An 18,540-nucleotide genomic window follows, 5' to 3' on the forward strand; every position below is an offset into this window, starting at 1 on the left:
AGCAGATACAGTATGTATCATAGCTCCAATCGGACTGTTTTCTTTTAAATAAACATTAAATATTGGCTCGGGAAAGCGCGGCGCATTGTCATTCACATCAGAAACATGTACAGTAATGACAGTACTGCTGGAGAGAGGTGGGGTGCCTTCATCTGTGGCTATAATGGTGACATTGTAGTGGGGCGTACTTTCTCTATCTAGAGGTCCATTCACTACTAACGTGTAATAATTCTTGTACGAGTTTTGTATCTTAAAAGGAACAGATCCACTAATTTTTACGTTCACTTGCCCATTTTGAAAAGAGTCATTATCTATTACTGTAACCATTCCAACAGTGGTATCAATCTGAGCATCCTCCTTAACCTTGTTTACTAAAGACGTAACAGATATTGTTGGTGCATTGTCATTAACATCAATAACTTCGACCAAAACTTTACAGTGCGCAGCCCTCGGTTTCGGGCCTTTGTCTTTAGCCTGAACACGAATTTCAATAGCGCTTTCTTTCTCATAATCAATATCACCTTTTATAGTGATTTCTCCCGTTTCTGAATTTATAGAAAACGCATTGGTTATTTCGTCATTGTCACTGTTGTAAAACCCATAAACAATCTCACCGTTAAGGCCCTCGTCTGAATCACTGGCTTGTACCTTAATCACGACTGTGCCCGGTGGTGCGTTTTCGCGAACGCGAGCTTTATACAGCGACTTACTGAAAACCGGAATGTTATCGTTAACATCTTCTACATTCACAGCAATCTGCAATGTACTGGATCTGGGGGGTTTTCCTCCGTCCTCAACTGTCAGTATGAGCTGAATCACCGACTGCTTCTCTCGATCTAAAGCTTTCTGCAGCACTAACTCGGCAGATACACTCTGTTCTCCACCGCTCTGCACATCCAGAGAAAAGTGTTCATTCGCGCTCAGCTTGTAGCTCTTTACCGAGTTACTGCCAACATCTGCATCAAACGCGTTTGGTAATGGAAACCTCTCTCCTGGTAAAGCTGATTCAACAACATTCAACTCTGTTAGTGCCGAACGAAATGTTGGTGGATTGTCGTTAATATCTAATATATTCACTTCAAATCTGTAAATATTCAGTGGAGAATTGGCAATAGCCTCTACCGCTAAAGAACATTTCTTTTTCTGCGCACACAGACCTTCTCTGTCTATCCGGTCCTTTACAGACAGGACTCCAGTCTTTAAATTCAAATCGAAATACCTTTTATTATCTGCTGAAACGATATGAAGTCCTCTGCGCTCAGTGTCTTTTAAATTAATGTTTAAATCCTTTGCCAGATTTCCGATTGTGGTACCTGGCTTTGCTTCCTCTGACAATGAATACACGATCTGCCCGTCCACTATACTCCAGCAGTGGAGAAAAAGACAAAAACATATCCACGACTGAAATCTTTGTCCCACGATGGAAGCCATTTTACCTCAACGCCACAGTTCGTGTAAATTCCGTCCATTTAGCTCAAAGCAACCATTCAAATCCCGGACTCTTACACAAAATTTATCCACAATGGCGTTTCCAGAACAAAGCCCGGTGTCGGAGAAGACCCAGCCTCTTCTAGGAGAAAAGGAGGAGCTTCTCGAAGCCACGGAACGCTACTGACATCATGTGGAGGAGAACAAGCACCATAACTCTAAAAATAATACGTAAAGCATTCTTAAAAATAGTATGGAGAAATGACTGAACAAACACAAATATAATATCCTATCTTAAAAAAGGACGGGAATTATTTAAATTTCTATCATTTATTTAATCTACCAATTTCCTAAATTTGTGGGAAAATATTCAGAAGATTAACTGAAATGGCATATGTAAAATTAATAAATTATAATCTTTTGTGCATTTTAGTTCATTCAATCTATTTTAACTTTTGCTGCACTTACATTGTATGATATTTTAATGGTGAACGGACTATTAGAAATAATTGAAACATCTATGTCACTAAATTAACATAGATAAACGCTTTTCTCTTAAAATGAATAAAAGCATTATTACATAAATGTGTGAATATGCATTTTGTCAGAGAAAAAAACACACAAAAATGCGTTCAGTACATGCGTTTACAAAAGATAAGAATATTTCTAAAATATTAATTTAACCTCATGGGTAAAATACACAGTCTGCTTGAACATTTGTTGCCTTAAGTAATAAAGGAGCAGACCACTGAATGTATAAGAAAATAAAAACATTTTCAGAAGATGTTTCTTATTCTGACAGGATTTTTAAAACTATGCAAAATATGATTTTTTGAAAAATGGCCAAGAGTGATATCTACTATCCAAACAGCACCAATTAATTTACAAATAAAAATCGTTTTGGAACATGTGTAGTGCACAAAAGTAAAGCATTTGTATTCCTTACCTTCTCTTTACTAGGAAGAGTTTGTGTTCTGGTAAAAGTGTCACCTCCATTTATACTGATCAGTTCTGCATCTGCAGGCGGAAATGGCGTAGGGAAAACCACTACGTCACTCTTCAGTGTGTCGGAGCTAAAACACACGTCATATTGCTGAGTAGATTTGGAGTAAGACCAGCTCCCATCAGGGTGTGTGGTGATCACTGGGGCGCTGTACCTGCTGAAACTGCTCTCTGTCCTGTAGCATTTTACTGCTATTAAACTGATAAGGCTCAGTAAAAAGATAAATGAAATCGACACGATGGCGATCAGCAGATACAGATTTAAATCCGAGAAGCCCTCCTCCTTTACTGGGACATGTTTAAACTTAGTCTGAATGTCACCTGTGTTCTCAACCACCACAACATCGATAGACACAGAAGCTGACAGTGACGGCTCTCCATTATCAGACACTAAAATGACCAGCGGGTGAGTTTTCAAGTCATTGTCACTCATTCTCCTTTTGGTCCTGATCTCTCCGCTGCTGCTCCCGATCCGGAACAAACTGTTTCCTTTGGGTTCAGAGATTTGATAAGAAAGTAGTGCATTGTAACCAGAATCAGAATCCACAGCTCTGATCTTGGCCACAAAGTACCCCGCTTCAGCAGAATAGGGGATATTCTCGGTGTTAACAGAGCCTTGCTCAGAATAGGGCGCAAGGATCCCGGGACTGTTGTCGTTCTCGTCCAAGATAAAAACGTTAACACTCACATTACTGCTCAGTGGAGGAATACCAGAGTCGGTGGCCTGCACTTTAAACTGAAACGTTTTCATTTTCTCATAGTTAAAAGACTGTAAACTGTGGATTTCTCCACTGTCAGAGTTTATATTCACCAGTGATGATACTGGGGCGCTATTAGAGTATTCCACTAATGAATAGGTTATTCTGGCATTATCACCTACATCAGGGTCAAAAGCAGATAGTGTATGAATAACAGCTCCAATCTGACTGTTCTCCTTTACATAAAAATAAATGACGGGCTCTGGAAAGCGCGGCGCATTATCATTTACATCAGAAACGTCTACAGTGATTACAGTACTGCTGGAGAGCGGCGGGTTTCCTTCGTCAGTGGCTATAATGGTAATGTTATACTGACGCGCAATCTCTCTATCTAGAGGGGCATCAACTACCAAAGAATACTTATTTTTGTAGGTATTTTGTATTTTAAACGGCACGGAATCACGAATTTTAAGTATGACAACACCGTTTTTACCAGCATCTCCATCTTTTGCTGTTATCAAACCGACCATTGTACCAGTTGGCGCATCCTCTTTTACCACGTTTACTAAAGAATTAACCGAGATATCAGGAACGTTATCATTTATGTCAACGATTTCCACTAAAACTTTACACAATGCTGCTCGTGGTTTATGTCCTTTATCTTTAGCTTGAACTCGAATTTCAACAGCATTTTCTGTTTCAAAATCGACCTCATCCTTAACTGTAATTAATCCACTTTCTGGGTTAATCGAAAAAGCCTGGTTTTGATTTACAAATGAATATACTATCTCGCCGTTTTGACCCTCATCCATATCGGTAGCGTGAACTGTAAGGACATGCGTGCCAGGTGTAGAGTTTTCTGCCACACGGGCTTTGTAAAGAGTTTTGTTACACACCGGAACATTGTCGTTTACATCCTCAACATTGACAACGATCTGCAAAGAACCTGATCGGGGAGGTTTTCCTCCGTCTACAGCGGTCAATGTGAGGTACATCACAGGAAGCTTTTCTCGGTCTAAGGCTTTCTGTAGGACTAGCTCTGCAGATACACTACGCTCTCCTCCGCTCTGTACATCCAGAGAGAAGTGTTCATTGGAGCTCAGCTTATAGCTCTTTACCGAATTACTGCCCACATCTGCATCAAAGGCGCTCGGTAATGGAAACCTCTCCCCGGGAAAAGCTGACTCTGAAATATTAAGCTCGGTTTTTGATGTCGGAAATGTCGGTGTATTATCATTAATGTCCACGATGTTAACTTCAAACCGATACATATGCAATGGCGAGTTAACAATGGCCTCTAATTCAACTGAACATCTTGTGTCGCGCCTACATAGCTCCTCCCTGTCTATTCTTTCTTTAACATGTAATATACCAGTCTTCAAATTTACACCAAAATACCTCTTATTTGGTCCAGCAGTAATTTCAAATCCTCTATGTCCAAGCTCTTGCACGTTTAGATTAAAGTCCTTTGCAAGGTTTCCAACATCTGTTCCAGGAATTGTCTCCTCCGCCACAGAGTACACAGTCTGCCCATCCACAATACTCCAAACCAAACACAGCGAAATGCCATAAATACACAACATAAATCCTTTCGACGTGGCCATAATCCACAGTGTCATATACATTTTTGGAGAAAAAAAATGTCAACATCAGTCTGCATAGCGGCAATATTCTGCTTTTACTAAAGAGGAAAACACGAGTGCAGATCCGGCGTATCTCCCCCAACAAAGCCCCGTGTATTGAAGGGGTGGTTCTACAAGGAGGAGCCAAAAATGATAAAGAAGCAAATATTCAGACGGCAGTTCGCGAGAGACACCCTGTGGTGAACAGTTAGTAACGTACCCAATATTAAAACCTCTATTATATTTATGGACATATTGCAAAATTTTATGGATAACAGAGAATATATAATTCACATTCACAGCAGAAGTCTATTAAATAATACAGCTAGTGTATACGGTGTATACGCTACGGTGTAAAATGGTTGTTTTTTCTGCATAATACTAATGTTTTACAATTAAATTGTTTTCATTTAATTAAAATGATTTAACAAAAGTAATTTTAGCACTTAGAGATCAACATTGTATAAATCACATTCTTTATATGACAGCTAATATGATTTGACAAATGATTATAATAATAAAGATTTCTCAGTAAAAAAAACTACAGGAAAAATAATTTATGAAGGACGTGGGTTAAGAATGATTATTGCTTCATATTTGCTTTGCATAATACATATATATTCATATATTTAAAACGTGATTGTGTATAATCATGTGATTATAGCTAAATATATTTAATATATACTGTTAGATAATAGATACGTAGTTGACATATAACTTAAAATATTCATAAACATATTTTAAAAGCACTCTATCAAAGTACATATCAAATATTAGTTAGTGAAGTTTAAAAGAGAAATATCCTACCTTCTCTTTACTAGGTAGTGTTTGTGTTCTGGTGAAAGTATCTCCTCCTTCAATACTGATCAATTCTGCATCTGCAGGCGGAAATGGCGCAGGGAAAACCACTACGTCACTCTTCAGTGTGTCGGAGCTAAAACACACGTCATACTGCTGAGTAGATTTGGAGTAAGACCAGCTCCCATCAGGATGTGTGGTGATCACTGGGGCGCTGTATCTGCTGAAACTGCTCTCTGTCCTGTAGCATCTTACTGCTATTAAACTTATGAGGCACAGTAAAAAGATCACTGAAACCAACACGATGGAGATCAGCAGATACAGATTTAAATCCGAGAAGCTCTCCTCCTTTAATGGGACATGTTTAAACTTAGTCTGGATGTCACCTGTATTCTCCACCACCATAACATCAATAGACACAGTGGCTGACAGTGAAGGCTCTCCATTATCAGACACCAAAATGACCAGCGGGTGAGTTTTCAGGTCATTGTCACTCATTCTCCTCTTAGTTCTGATCTCCCCGCTGCTGCTTCCAATCCGGAACAGGTTGTTTCCTTTGGGTTCAGAGATTTGATAGGAAAGCAGCGCATTGTAACCAGAATCGGCATCCACAGCTCTGATCTTGGCCACAAAGTATCCAGCTTCAGCAGAATAGGGGATATTCTCGGTGTTAATGGAGCCTTGCTCAGAATATGGCGCGAGGATCCCGGGATTGTTGTCATTCTCATCCAGAATGAAAACGTTAACACTCGCGTTACTGCTGAGTGGAGGAACACCAGAGTCTGTGGCCTGCATTTTAAACTGGAAGGTTTTAATTTCCTCATAATTAAAAGACTGTAAAATGTGGATTTCTCCACTATCAGAGTTTATGGTCACCAGTGACGATACTGGACTAGAGTTTTCAAATAATGAATATGCTATTTTGGCATTATCACCTACATCAGGATCAAAAGCAGATACTGTATGAATTGCAGCTCCAATCTGACTATTTTCTTTTAAATAAATATTAATAACAGGATCTGGAAAGCGTGGCGCGTTATCATTCACGTCAGAAACGTGTACAGTAATGACTGTACTGCTGGAGAGTGGTGGGGTCCCTTCGTCAGTAGCTATGATACTGATGTCATATTGAGATGTGCTTTCTCTGTCTATAAGACCATCTACTTCTAATGAATATTTATTTTTGTATGCGTTTTGTATTCTAAAAGGAACCTTATGGAGTATCTTCAAATTCACGACCCCATTTTGGCCAGCATCATCATCTTTTATTGTTATAAGTGCGACCATTGTTCCTTTAACTGATCCCTCTTTAACATTGTTCTCTAAAGAAGTAACAGATATTTCAGGAACATTGTCGTTAATATCTATTATTTCAATCAATATTTTACTATATGCTGCTCGTGATGTTTGTCCTTTGTCTCTCGCTTGAACCCGAATTTCAGTAGCACTGATTGTCTCATGATCCAATTGTGCCGCCACAGTTATTTCGCCAGTTACTTGGTTAATTGCGAACGGTACAACTTCTTTTTTATTATTATTATTTAAAAAGCTATACAGCACTTCCCCATTTAATCCAAAATCTGCGTCATTAGCATTAACAGTTATTACCGAAGATCCAATCGGTGCGTTTTCTGGTATCCTTGCTTTATACAGAGGTTTACTAAACACGGGAACATTGTCGTTTACATCTATTACATTTACATTTATCTTTATGGACCCTGATCTTGATGGCTTTCCTCCATCTACAGCATATAGTATGAGCTGGATCACAGGCTGTTTCTCTCTGTCTAAAGCTGTTTGTAAAACTAATTCGGCAAAAACACTCTGCTCTCCTCCGCTCTGCACATCCAGGGAGAAGTGTTCGTTAGGATTTAGCTTGTAACTCTTTATTGAATTACTTCCCACATCTGCATCATAGGCAGTCGGTAGCGCGAATCTTTCGCCTGGTACAGCAGCCTCAGACACATTAATCGATACTAAGGATATGTGGAATTCTGGAGCATTGTCATTAACATCTAAAACATTTACTTCAAATCTGTACATGTTTAAAGGCGATTTTACAATGGCCTCCAGCTCCAGCGAGCATTTCGAGCTTCGTTCGCATATCTCCTCTCTATCTATCCTCTCTTTAAGAAGCAGGACTCCAGTTTTTACGTTAACATCAAAATACCTTGTATTCGGTCCAGAAACCAGCTGAAATCCACGACGCTCCAAGTCTTGAACATTGAGGTTCAGATCTTTGGCTAAATTACCCAACGAAGTCCCCTGATTACTGTCCTCCGCTACAGAATACACAGACTGCCCATCCACAGTGCTGAAAAGGCACCAAAGCAACGTAAAAAAGATCCATGGCCGACCACGTCCTTCAACCATTTTATACATATTCCACTAGCAGAACATCTTCCAGACAACAGTAAAATTCGCGCTCGTCGATGTGTAGCTACATTATTACAGCGAACGGTCTGGTGAAAAAATCCCGTTGTTGCGTCTCCCAAACAAAGCACTATTTTCGCCCTGCCCCTTGACAAGGAGGAGTCTTGCGAAGGTTATAAAACGAAGTACAGGCCGATAGTGACACCTTGTGGAAATGTATAGACCATCAAGGTGCAGATAGCACAGTATGTGCAGTGCTGATACTTTTTAGAAAAAAAGTTTAGACAAAAGTTCAGAATGTAATGAGGAAAAAAAACAATTCCGTTAACTTTATATACTGTAAGTATGGCCACATAAGATCATATTTATTCCACCTAGACTTTAAGTAAAATTGAAATATCCTGACTTGTCTTTACATTTTGTAGCGCCTCACTTTAGACGATCTACTTTACTCTCCTATTTGTAAGAAAGCTAAAATATATATTTATTTGTTTATTTATTTTACTTGTTATATATTGGATTGTCAGTGTTTTGATTCTGCTGTGATTTTGATTCCATGGTTAACTGAGAATGAGAGATTCCATGTTAATAGATAAATAAAAAAATATGTACTTTTTCATTTGAATGAAATATTACCAAGGAGAATCACTTTGACAACATACATCACATTATTGCCATGCATACAATATGATGTGCAGAAAAGGAATCATTCCAAAAATTAATGAACGCATGTAATTTGTAAATTCCTTTTTACTTGAATACCTTTCTAATAACTTAAATATTACCAAGGAGAATTACTTTGACAACGTAAATTACATTTTTGTTATGCATTAAATATGATGTTCGGACAAGAAATCATTCCAAAAATGAATGACCGAATGTAATTTGTAAATTTACATATGAATCACTTACAGACCGCATTGAGTAGGTAAATGAGTCAATGAATCATTTGAAACCATAAAAAATATGAAAATCCAACTATTTAAAAATATAGCCCAGCGAGAAAACGTTTCCGCCACAAATAACGTTTGATTTTATAAACCTAGCAATAAGTAAACGCATAAAGGAAAATAAGCACCCTGGACAGCCAGCGAGATCAACAAACAATTACCTTTGACAGTAATAAATGGTAATAAAAGTAAATTGTAATAAACACTAAACGCCGTAAGTAGAAGTACATAAGCATATAACCTTACAACAATTTCAAAGTGTGACGTGACGTTTTAAAAATAATGATACAAAACACAAAAATTCTATATACACAATAAAAATCTTACCTTATCCTTACTAGGCAGTGTTTGTGTTCTGGTAAAAGTGTCTCCTCCATTAATACTGATCAGTTCTGCATCTGCAGGCGGAAATGGCGTAGGAAAAACCACTACGTCACTTTTCAGTGTGTCGGAGCTAAAACACACGTCGTACTGCTGAGTAGATTTGGAGTAAGACCAGCTCCCATCAGGATTTGTGGTGATCACTGGGGCGCTGTACCTGCTGAAACTGCTCTCTGTCCTGTAGCATTTTACTGCTATTAAACTGATGAGGCTCACTAAAAAGATCACTGAAACCGACACGATGGCGATCAGCAGATAAAGATTTAAATCCGAGAAGTTCTCCTCCTTTAATGGAACATGTTTAAACTTAGTCGGAATGTCACCTGTGTTCTCAACCACCACAACATCGATAGACACAGTGGCTGACAGTGAAGGCTCTCCATTATCAGACACCAAAATGACCAGCGGGTGAGTTTTCAGGTCATTGTCACTCATTCTCCTCTTAGTCCTGATCTCCCCGTTGCTGCTTCCAATCCGGAACAGGTTGTTTCCTTTGGGTTCAGAGATTTGATAAGAAAGCAGCGCATTGTAACCAGAATCGGCATCCAAAGCTCTGATCTTGGCCACAAAATATCCAGCTTCAGCAGAATAGGGGATATTCTCAGTGTTAATGGAGCCGTGTTCAGAATATGGAGCGAGGATCCCGGGATTGTTGTCATTCTCATCCAGGATAAAAACGTTCACACTCACGTTACTGCTTAGAGGAGGAACACCAGAGTCTGTGGCCTGCACTTTAAACTGAAACGTTTTAATTTCCTCATAGTTAAAAGACTGTAAACAGTGGATTTCTCCGCTGTCAGTGTTTATGTTCACCAGTGACGATGCTGGACTAGAGTTTTCAAATAATGAATACGCTATTCTGGCATTATCACCTACATCAGGGTCAAAAGCAGATACTGTATGAATTGCAGCTCCGACCTGACTGTTTTCTTTCAAATAAACATTAATTACAGGATCTGGAAAGCGTGGCGCGTTATCATTCACGTCAGAAACGTGTACAGTAATGATTGTATTGCTGGAGAGTGGTGGCGTCCCTTCGTCAGAGGCTACGATAGTGATGTCATATTGAGATGTGCTTTCTCTGTCCAGCGGACCATCTACTTCTAATGAATATTTATTTTTGTATGCGTTTTGTATCCTAAAAGGAACATGACCGAGTATTTTTAGATTTACCACGCCATTTTGGCCAGCATCATCATCTTTTACAGATATAAGTGCCACCATTGTCCCCTTATCTGATCCCTCCTTGACGTTGTTTTCTAAGGAATTTATAGTTATTTCAGGAACATTGTCGTTAATATCTATTACTTCAATCAACACTTTTGTGTATGCTGCTCGGGATGAGGGCCCTTTGTCTTTCGCTTGAACTCGAATTTCAATAGCACTATTTGTCTCATGGTCTAGTTGTTCCTTCACTGTTATTTCACCAGTTACTCGGTTAATATCGAACGGTACAATGACATCATCGTCGTTATGATTTAATAAACTATACACAACTTCTCCATTTAATCCAGAATCTGCGTCACTGGCATGAACGGTTATTACCGAAGTTCCAGTTTGAGCATTTTCTGGTATCCGCGACTTGTATAGTGGTTTACTAAACACGGGGACGTTATCGTTTATATCTGTTACGTCTACAGTTATCTTAATTGTCCCGGTTCTTTGTGGTTTACCTCCGTCTAAAGCAGTCAGTGTGAGGTGGATCATGGGCTGTTTCTCTCGGTCTAAAACTTTTTGCAGCACTAACTCAGGAGATACACGCTGCTCTCCTACGCTCTGCACATCCAGGGAGAAATGTTCATTAGGGCTCAGCTTGTAGCTTCTAACGGAATTATGTCCCACATCTGCATCATATGCACTTGGCAACGCGAATCTTTCCCCCGGTACAGCAGCTTCGGATATATTCAGTGAAAACAAATCTATGCGGAATTTTGGTCCATTGTCATTAATATCTAAAACATTCACTTCAAATCTGTACATGTTTAAAGGCGACTTAACAATAGCCTCCAGCTCCAGCGAGCATTTCGAGCTTCGTCCGCAGATCTCCTCTCTATCTATCCTCTCTTTAAGGAGCAACACTCCCGTTTTTACGTTAACATCAAAATACCTTGAATTCGGTCCGGAAACCAGTTGAAATCCACGGGGCTCCAAGTCTTGAACATTTATATTCAGATCTTTGGCTAAATTACCCACCGTAGTCCCATGTTTACTCTCCTCAGCAAGAGAATACACAGTCTGCCCATCCACAGTGCTGAAAATACACCAAATCAACGTGAAAAATATCCATGGCCGACCACGTCCTTCAACCATTTCATCCATAATCCACTAGCATAACATCCTCCAGACAACAGTAAAATCCGCGCTCATCGCCGTTTACATTAACACGGCGACCGAACATCAAAAAATATTCGTGTTGGTGCGTCTCCCGAACAAAGCACTATTCACGCCCTGCCCCTGGACAAGGAGGAGTCTTGCGAAGAATAGAAAATGAAGTACAAGCGGACAGTGACACCTTGTGGAAATGTATAGACTTCCAAGACGCAGAGAGCACAATATGTGCAGTGCTGATACTTAATTTTTTAGTAGAGTTCAAAATGTAATTAAGGAAAAAAAAAACTCCAGTAACTTGACCAACTGTGACTCAAACCGGAGATAATAAACTATTTAAAACTTATAAACTTATTTAAATTTAAACTATTTAAATAAGATGGGGGTGGCCACATATGGTCATATTTATTTCACCTACAGTAAAATTAAAATATCCTGACTTTTCTTTTCATTTTGTAGCACCTCACTTCAGACGATCTTCTTTACTCTCCTATTTATAGATACAAATAAAAATATATATTTATTTATTTGTTTATTTCATTTTCTTGTTATATATTGAATTGTCAGTGATTTTGATTCTGCTGTGATTTTGACTCCATGGTTAACTGTGAATGAGAGATTCCATGTTAAAAGATATTAAAAAAACATTTACTTTTTCATTTGAATGCCTTTCTATTGAATTAAATATTACCAAGGAGAATCAGTTTGACAACATAAATCACATTATTTACATGCATAAAATTTGATGTTCAGAAAAGGAATCATTCCAAAAATTAATGAACGAATGTAATTAGTAAATTCACATAGGAAGCACTTACAGACCGCAATGAGCAGTTAAATGAGTTAATGAATCATTTGAAACTTTGGAAATCCAACTATTTAAAAATATAGCCGAGCGAGAAAAGGTTTCCACAAATTACATTTGTTTTTATAAACCTAGCAATAAGTAAGGGCATTAAGGAAAATGAGCACACTGGACAGCCAGCAAGAGCATCAAACAATTACCTTCGACGATAATAAATAATAAAAGTAAATTCAAATAAACACTAAACGGGTAGAGATACATAAGCATATAATCTTACAACAGTTTCACATGTGACCTGAGGTTTTAAAATAATGATACAAAACACAAAAATGCAATATACACAATAACAATCTTACCTTATCCTTACTAGGTAGAGTTTGTGTTCTGGTAAAAGTGTCTCCTCCATTAATACTGATTAGTTCTGCATCTGCAGGCGGAAATGGCGCAGGGAAAACCACTACGTCACTCTTCAGTGTGTCGGAGCTAAAACACACGTCGTACTGCTGAGTAGATTTAGAGTAAGACCAGCTCCCATCAGGGTGTGTGGTGATCACTGGGGCGCTGTACCTGCTGAAACTGCTCTCTGTCCTGTAGCATTTTACTGCTATTAAACTGATGAGGCTCAGTAAAAAAATCACTGAAACCGACACGATGGCGATCAGCAGATAAATATTTAAATCCGAGAAGTTCTCCTCCTTTAATGGAACATGTTGAAACGTAGTTTGGATGTCACCTGTGTTCTCAACTACCACAACATCAATAGACACAGAGGCTGAAAGTGAAGGCTCTCCATTATCAGTCACCAAAATTACCAGCGGGTGAGTTTTCAGGTCATTGTCACTCATTCTCCTCTTAGTCCTGATCTCCCCGCTGCTGCTTCCGATCCGGAACAAATTGTTTCCTTTGGGTTCAGAGATTTGATAAGAAAGCAGTGCATTGTAACCAGAATCGGCATCCACAGCTCTGATCTTGGCCACAAAGTATCCCGCTTCAGCAGAATAGGGTATGTTCTCTGTATTAACGGAGCCGTGCTCGGAATAGGGCGCGAGGATCCCAGGACTGTTGTCATTCTCATCCAGGATAAAAACGTTCACACTTACATTACTGCTGAGTGAAGGAACACCAGAGTCTGTGGCCTGCACTTTAAACTGAAACGTTTTCATTTCCTCAAAGTTAAAAGACTTTAAATTGTGGATTTCTCCACTGTCAGAGTTTATATTAACCAGAGATGTTACTGGCAAGCCTTTGGAGGTTTCTAATAATGAATACGATATTTTGGCATTATCACCAACATCAGGATCAAATGCAGATACTGTATAAATAAAAGTTCCAATTTGACTGTTCTCTTTCACATAAACATTTATGACGGTATCTGAAAAATGCGGCGCGTTATCATTCACGTCAGAAACGTGTACAGTAATCACTGTATTGCTGGAGAGTGGTGGGGTCCCTTCGTCAGTGGCTATGATATTGATGTCATATTGAGATATGCCTTCTCTGTCCAGCGGACCATCTACTTCTAATGAATATTTATTTTTGTATGCGTTTTGTATCCTAAAAGGTATATTATCCAGTATTTTTAAATTAACGACCCCATTTTGGCCAGCATCATCATCTTTGACTGTTATAAGCGCGACCATTGTTCCTTTAGCTGATCCTTCTTTAACATTGTTTTCTAAGGAAGTAACAGATATTTCAGGAACATTGTCGTTAATATCCATTATTTCAATCAGTACTTTTGTGTATGCTGCGCGGGGTGTAGACCCTTTGTCTGTGGCTTGAACTCGAATTTCAATAGCACTGATTGTCTCATGGTCTAGTTGTTCCTTCACTGTTATTTCACCAGTTACTTGGTTGATCTCGAATGGTACACTGATGTCGTCGTTGTTATGATTTAAGAAGCTATACGCCACTTCTCCATTTAATCCAGAATCTGCATCGTTTGCATGAACTGTTATTATAAAAGTTCCGGGTTCTGCATTTTCTGGTATATGTGTTTTGTATAGCGGTTTACTAAACACGGGGACATTATCGTTTACATCTATTACAACTACAGTTATCTTTATTGTACCAGATCTTTGCGGTTTTCCTCCGTCTAAAGCGGTCAGTGTAAGGTGGATCACGGGCTGTTTCTCCCGGTCTAAAGCTCTCTGCAGCACTAACTCAGGAGATACACTCTGCTCTCCTATGCTCTGCACATCTAGGGAGAAATGTTCATTAGGGCTCAGCTTGTAGCTCTTGACAGAATTATGTCCCACATCTGCATCATATGCACTAGGTAACGCGAATCTTTCCCCCGGCAAGGTAGCTTCGGATATATTCAGCGATAAAGAGGGCATGCGGAATTTTGGTCCATTGTCATTAACATCTAAAACATTCACTTCAAATCTGTACATGTTTAAAGGCGACTTAACAATAGCCTCCAGCTCCAGTGAGCACCTCGTGCTTCGTCCGCATATCTCTTCTCTATCTATCCTCTCTTTAAGAAGCAACACTCCCGTTTTCACGTTAACATCAAAATACCTTGTATTCGGTCCGGAAACAAGTTGAAATCCACGGTGCTCCAAATCTTGAACATTGATGTTTAGATCTTTGGCTAAATTACCCACAGTAATCCCCAAATTACTCTCCTCCGCTACAGAGTACACAGTCTGCCCATTCACAATAATGAAAAGACTCCAAAACAAAGTGAAAAAGATCCATGACCGACCACGTCTTTCGACCGTTCTATCCATATTCCACTAGCAATACATTCTTCCGACAAGAGTAAAATCCACGCACATTGCTAAGTGCATTAATACAGCGACCGGGCTGGAAAATAATATTCCCTGTTGTTGCGTCTCCCGAACAAAGCTATATTCACGCCCTGCCCCCAGACAAGGAGGAGTTTCATGAAGCAGAGCAAGCGATGAATAAGCAGCTAGTGACACCTTGTGGAAGGTTTCAGACTCCGAAGACGTATAGCGCACACTATGTGGAGTTCTAATTGTACATTTTAGACAAGTTAAGAATTAAACTGAACAAAAAAACTGTATTAACTTACTTAATATGAAACAAACAAAAAATACTTTGACAAAAAACTGCAATATTTCCATGCACAAAAAATACTGTTTAGACAAGAAACCTTTCCAAAAATCAATGTTCCAAGTGTATATATATATGTATATATATATATATATATATATATGTACATGTAAATAAAATTGATTAAAAGATTATTGATTACTGACACGCGATAAAAATGATCCACCACAAATTACAATAGCTTTTGTAAATCTAGCAATAAGTAGAACTCAAAAAAGAAATTCAGCACCATGGATAGCGAATTTAGGCAAAGAGTTATCTTTAGAGAGAACAAAAGGAAATTAAAGTGAATTTAAACAAAATACTAAACGCTGTGAATTCAAACACATTTGCATATAATCTTACCAAGTCTTAATAATGTGACGTGACATTTTAAAATAATGATACAATCACATAATAAACACAATATTGATATTTATACAATAACTATCTTACCTTCTCATTACTAGGAAGAGTTTGTGTTCTGGTAAAAGTGTCTCCTCCATTAATACTGATTAATTCTGCATCTGCAGGCGGAAATGGCGTAGGGAAAACTACTACGTCACTCTTCAGTGTGTCGGAGCTAAAACACACGTCGTACTGCTGAGTAGATTTGGAGTAAGACCAGCTCCCATCAGGGTGTGTGGTGATCACTGGGGCGCTGTACCTGCTGAAACTGCTCTCTGTCCTGTAGCATTTTACTGCTATTAAACTGATGAGGCTCAGTAAAAAGATCACTGAAACCGACACGATGGCGATCAGCAGATACAGATTTAAATCCGAGAAGCTCTCCTCCTTTAATGGAACATGTTTAAACTTAGTCTGAATGTCGCCTGGGTTCTCAACCACCACAACATCAATAGACACAGTGGCTGACAGTGAAGGCTGTCCATTATCAGACACCAAAATGACCAGCGGGTGAGTTTTCAGGTCATTGTCACTCATTCTCCTCTTAGTCCTGATCTCTCCGCTGCTGCTTCCAATCCGGAACAAGTTGTTCCCTTTGGGCTCAGAGATATGATAAGAAAGGAGTGCATTGTAACCAGAATCGGCATCTACAGCTCTGATCTTTGCCACAAAGTATCCCGCTTCAGCAGAATAGGGGATGTTCTCTGTGTTAATTGATCCTTGCTCAGAATAGGGCGCGAGGATTCCGGGAATGTTGTCATTCTCATCCAGGATAAAAACGTTCACACTTACGTTACTGCTTAGAGGAGGAACACCCGCGTCTGTGGCCTGCACTTTAAACTGAAACGTTTTAATTTCCTCGTGATTAAAAGATTGTAAACTGTGAATTTCTCCACTGTCAGCGTTTACATTAATCAGAGACGAAACTGGGGTGCTTTTAGAGCTTTCTAATAGTGAATATGTTATTCTGGCATTATCACCTACATCCGGATCAAAAGCAGATATTGTTTGAATAACAGTTCCAATCTGACTGTTCTCTTTCACATAAATGTTAATGACGGGATCTGGAAAGAACGGCGCGTTATCATTCACATCAGAAACGAATAGAGTAATTACAATACTACTGGACAGAGGTGGGGTCCCTTCATCCGTTGATAAGACACTGATGTCATATTGTGAGATACTTTCTCTGTCCAACTGGCCATCGACAACTAAGGAATGATAATTTTTGTAGGACGACTGTAGTTTAAACGGAACGGATCCTGAAACATATGCTTTGGTTTGTCCATTTTTTCCACTATCCTTATCAGTAACTGTGACTAGCGCCACTACTGTCCCTAAAGAGGAATCTTCTTTAACTGGGCTCATCAAAGATGACGTTGTAATCTCTGGTGCGTTGTCGTTATCATCTAGAACTTCAAGAAGTATTTTACAATGTGTTACACGGGATGGCGTGCCTTTATCTCTAGCCTGAGCCCGAATTTCGTATACTGGATTTTCTTCATGATCGAGTTTCCCTCTTATAGTAATTTCTCCTGTTACTGAGTCTATCCTGAACTGATCATGAATCTTTGAAGTCCCTCCAGCAGTGAAAGAATACACTAGCTCTCCATTTACGCCCTCGTCTAAATCTGTAGCTTCCAGTTTAACAATGGTAGTTCCCAGTGGACTATTTTCATCCACGCGTACTTTATAAAGCGGTTTCGTGAATACAGGAGTGTTATCATTCACATCTTCAACATTGACCACTATTTGTAATGTACCTGATCGTGGGGGTTTTCCTCCGTCTATTGCAGTAAGTGTTAGCAGGATTGCAGGCTGTTTTTCTCGGTCTAAAGCATTCTGCAGTACTAATTCGGAGGATACACTTTGCTCCTCTCCGCTTTGTACATCCAGAGAAAAATGTTGATTTGTGCTCAGTTTATAGCTTTTGACAGAATTCCTGTCTGAATCCATATCATTTGCTACTGGTAACGGAAATCTCTCCCCTGTATATGTTAATTCTGTAATATTAAGAAAATAGGAAATTTCACTAAAAAATGGCGCATTGTCATTCATGTCTAATATATTTACCTCTATTCTGTGAAGCTGCATAGGGTTGCTGAGAATTGCTTCTATATTTACAGAGCACTTAGCTGCATTGCCACACAGCTCTTCTCTGTCTATCCGTTCATTGACAACGAGCAATCCCGTTTTCAAATCTGCATCAAAATACCTCTTATTGTGTCCCGAAACAATCCGCAGTCCCGTCGACTCGAGATCCTGCGTATTAAGGTTTAAATCCTTTGCGATGTTTCCCACGACAGTCCCTTTACTTATCTCTTCCGACACCGAGTACAATATCTGTGCACCGCACAAGTGCAAAAACCAAAGCACAGCGACGCATCGAGTCCACAGCTTCTTTGTCTGTCCTGGAGAGATCATCGTAGCGGGCGGAGCATTAGCCAGGTCGACAAACACTCATTGCACTCAAACCTTCAAAAAATCTCTTAAAAATCGAACTGATATCAGCACTGTGTTTATAGGCCTTACTACCATTTCCATCGTCTTTAGCTTAACCGAACAAAGAAGCCCCCACTCCTTTTCTCTGACCTCACAAAAGGAGGAGTCTCAGAAAGTCACTACATTTCTCCATTTCGTGGTACAGAGTGACACCATGTGTACAAATGAAGAAGACCTGTTAT

The 18,540-nt window shown here is 39.3% G+C and overlaps 2 protein-coding genes across 5 annotated transcripts in view; both read right to left on the bottom strand.

Moving 5' to 3' along the window:
• The window catches only part of LOC103030246 (protocadherin alpha-C2), a 124,127-nt gene that overhangs the window by 46,962 nt on the left and 58,625 nt on the right, over positions 1-18,540 (bottom strand). The window contains exon 1 of one of the 4 annotated variants that reach the window (XM_022672052.2): positions 12,742-15,366. The exons of 2 other annotated variants lie outside the window; for them this stretch is intronic. In XM_022672052.2, the coding sequence (XP_022527773.2) occupies positions 12,742-15,120 (2,379 nt within the window). In that variant the 5' untranslated portion in view covers positions 15,121-15,366. Of the gene's footprint in view, positions 1-9,198; positions 11,677-12,741; positions 15,367-18,540 lie in introns of those variants that run through there. One more of the 4 variants, XM_022672055.2, reaches the window with a different exon arrangement.
• Positions 15,896-18,502, bottom strand: LOC111193080 (protocadherin alpha-2). Its single transcript, XM_022672076.2, has one exon. It carries the CDS (start codon positions 18,278-18,280, stop codon positions 15,896-15,898), a length of 2,385 nt encoding a protein of 794 aa, XP_022527797.1. The 5' UTR covers positions 18,281-18,502.

The sequence above is a fragment of the Astyanax mexicanus genome, chromosome 2 (assembly GCF_023375975.1).
Source record: "Astyanax mexicanus isolate ESR-SI-001 chromosome 2, AstMex3_surface, whole genome shotgun sequence".
NCBI classification, from domain to species: Eukaryota; Metazoa; Chordata; class Actinopteri; order Characiformes; family Acestrorhamphidae; genus Astyanax; species Astyanax mexicanus.

Bases quoted from the DNA above. Each gene is read 5' to 3' on its own strand.
- LOC111193080 (XM_022672076.2), bottom strand. From the start codon at position 18,280: ATGATCTCTCCAGGACAGACAAAGAAGCTGTGGACTCGATGCGTCGCT.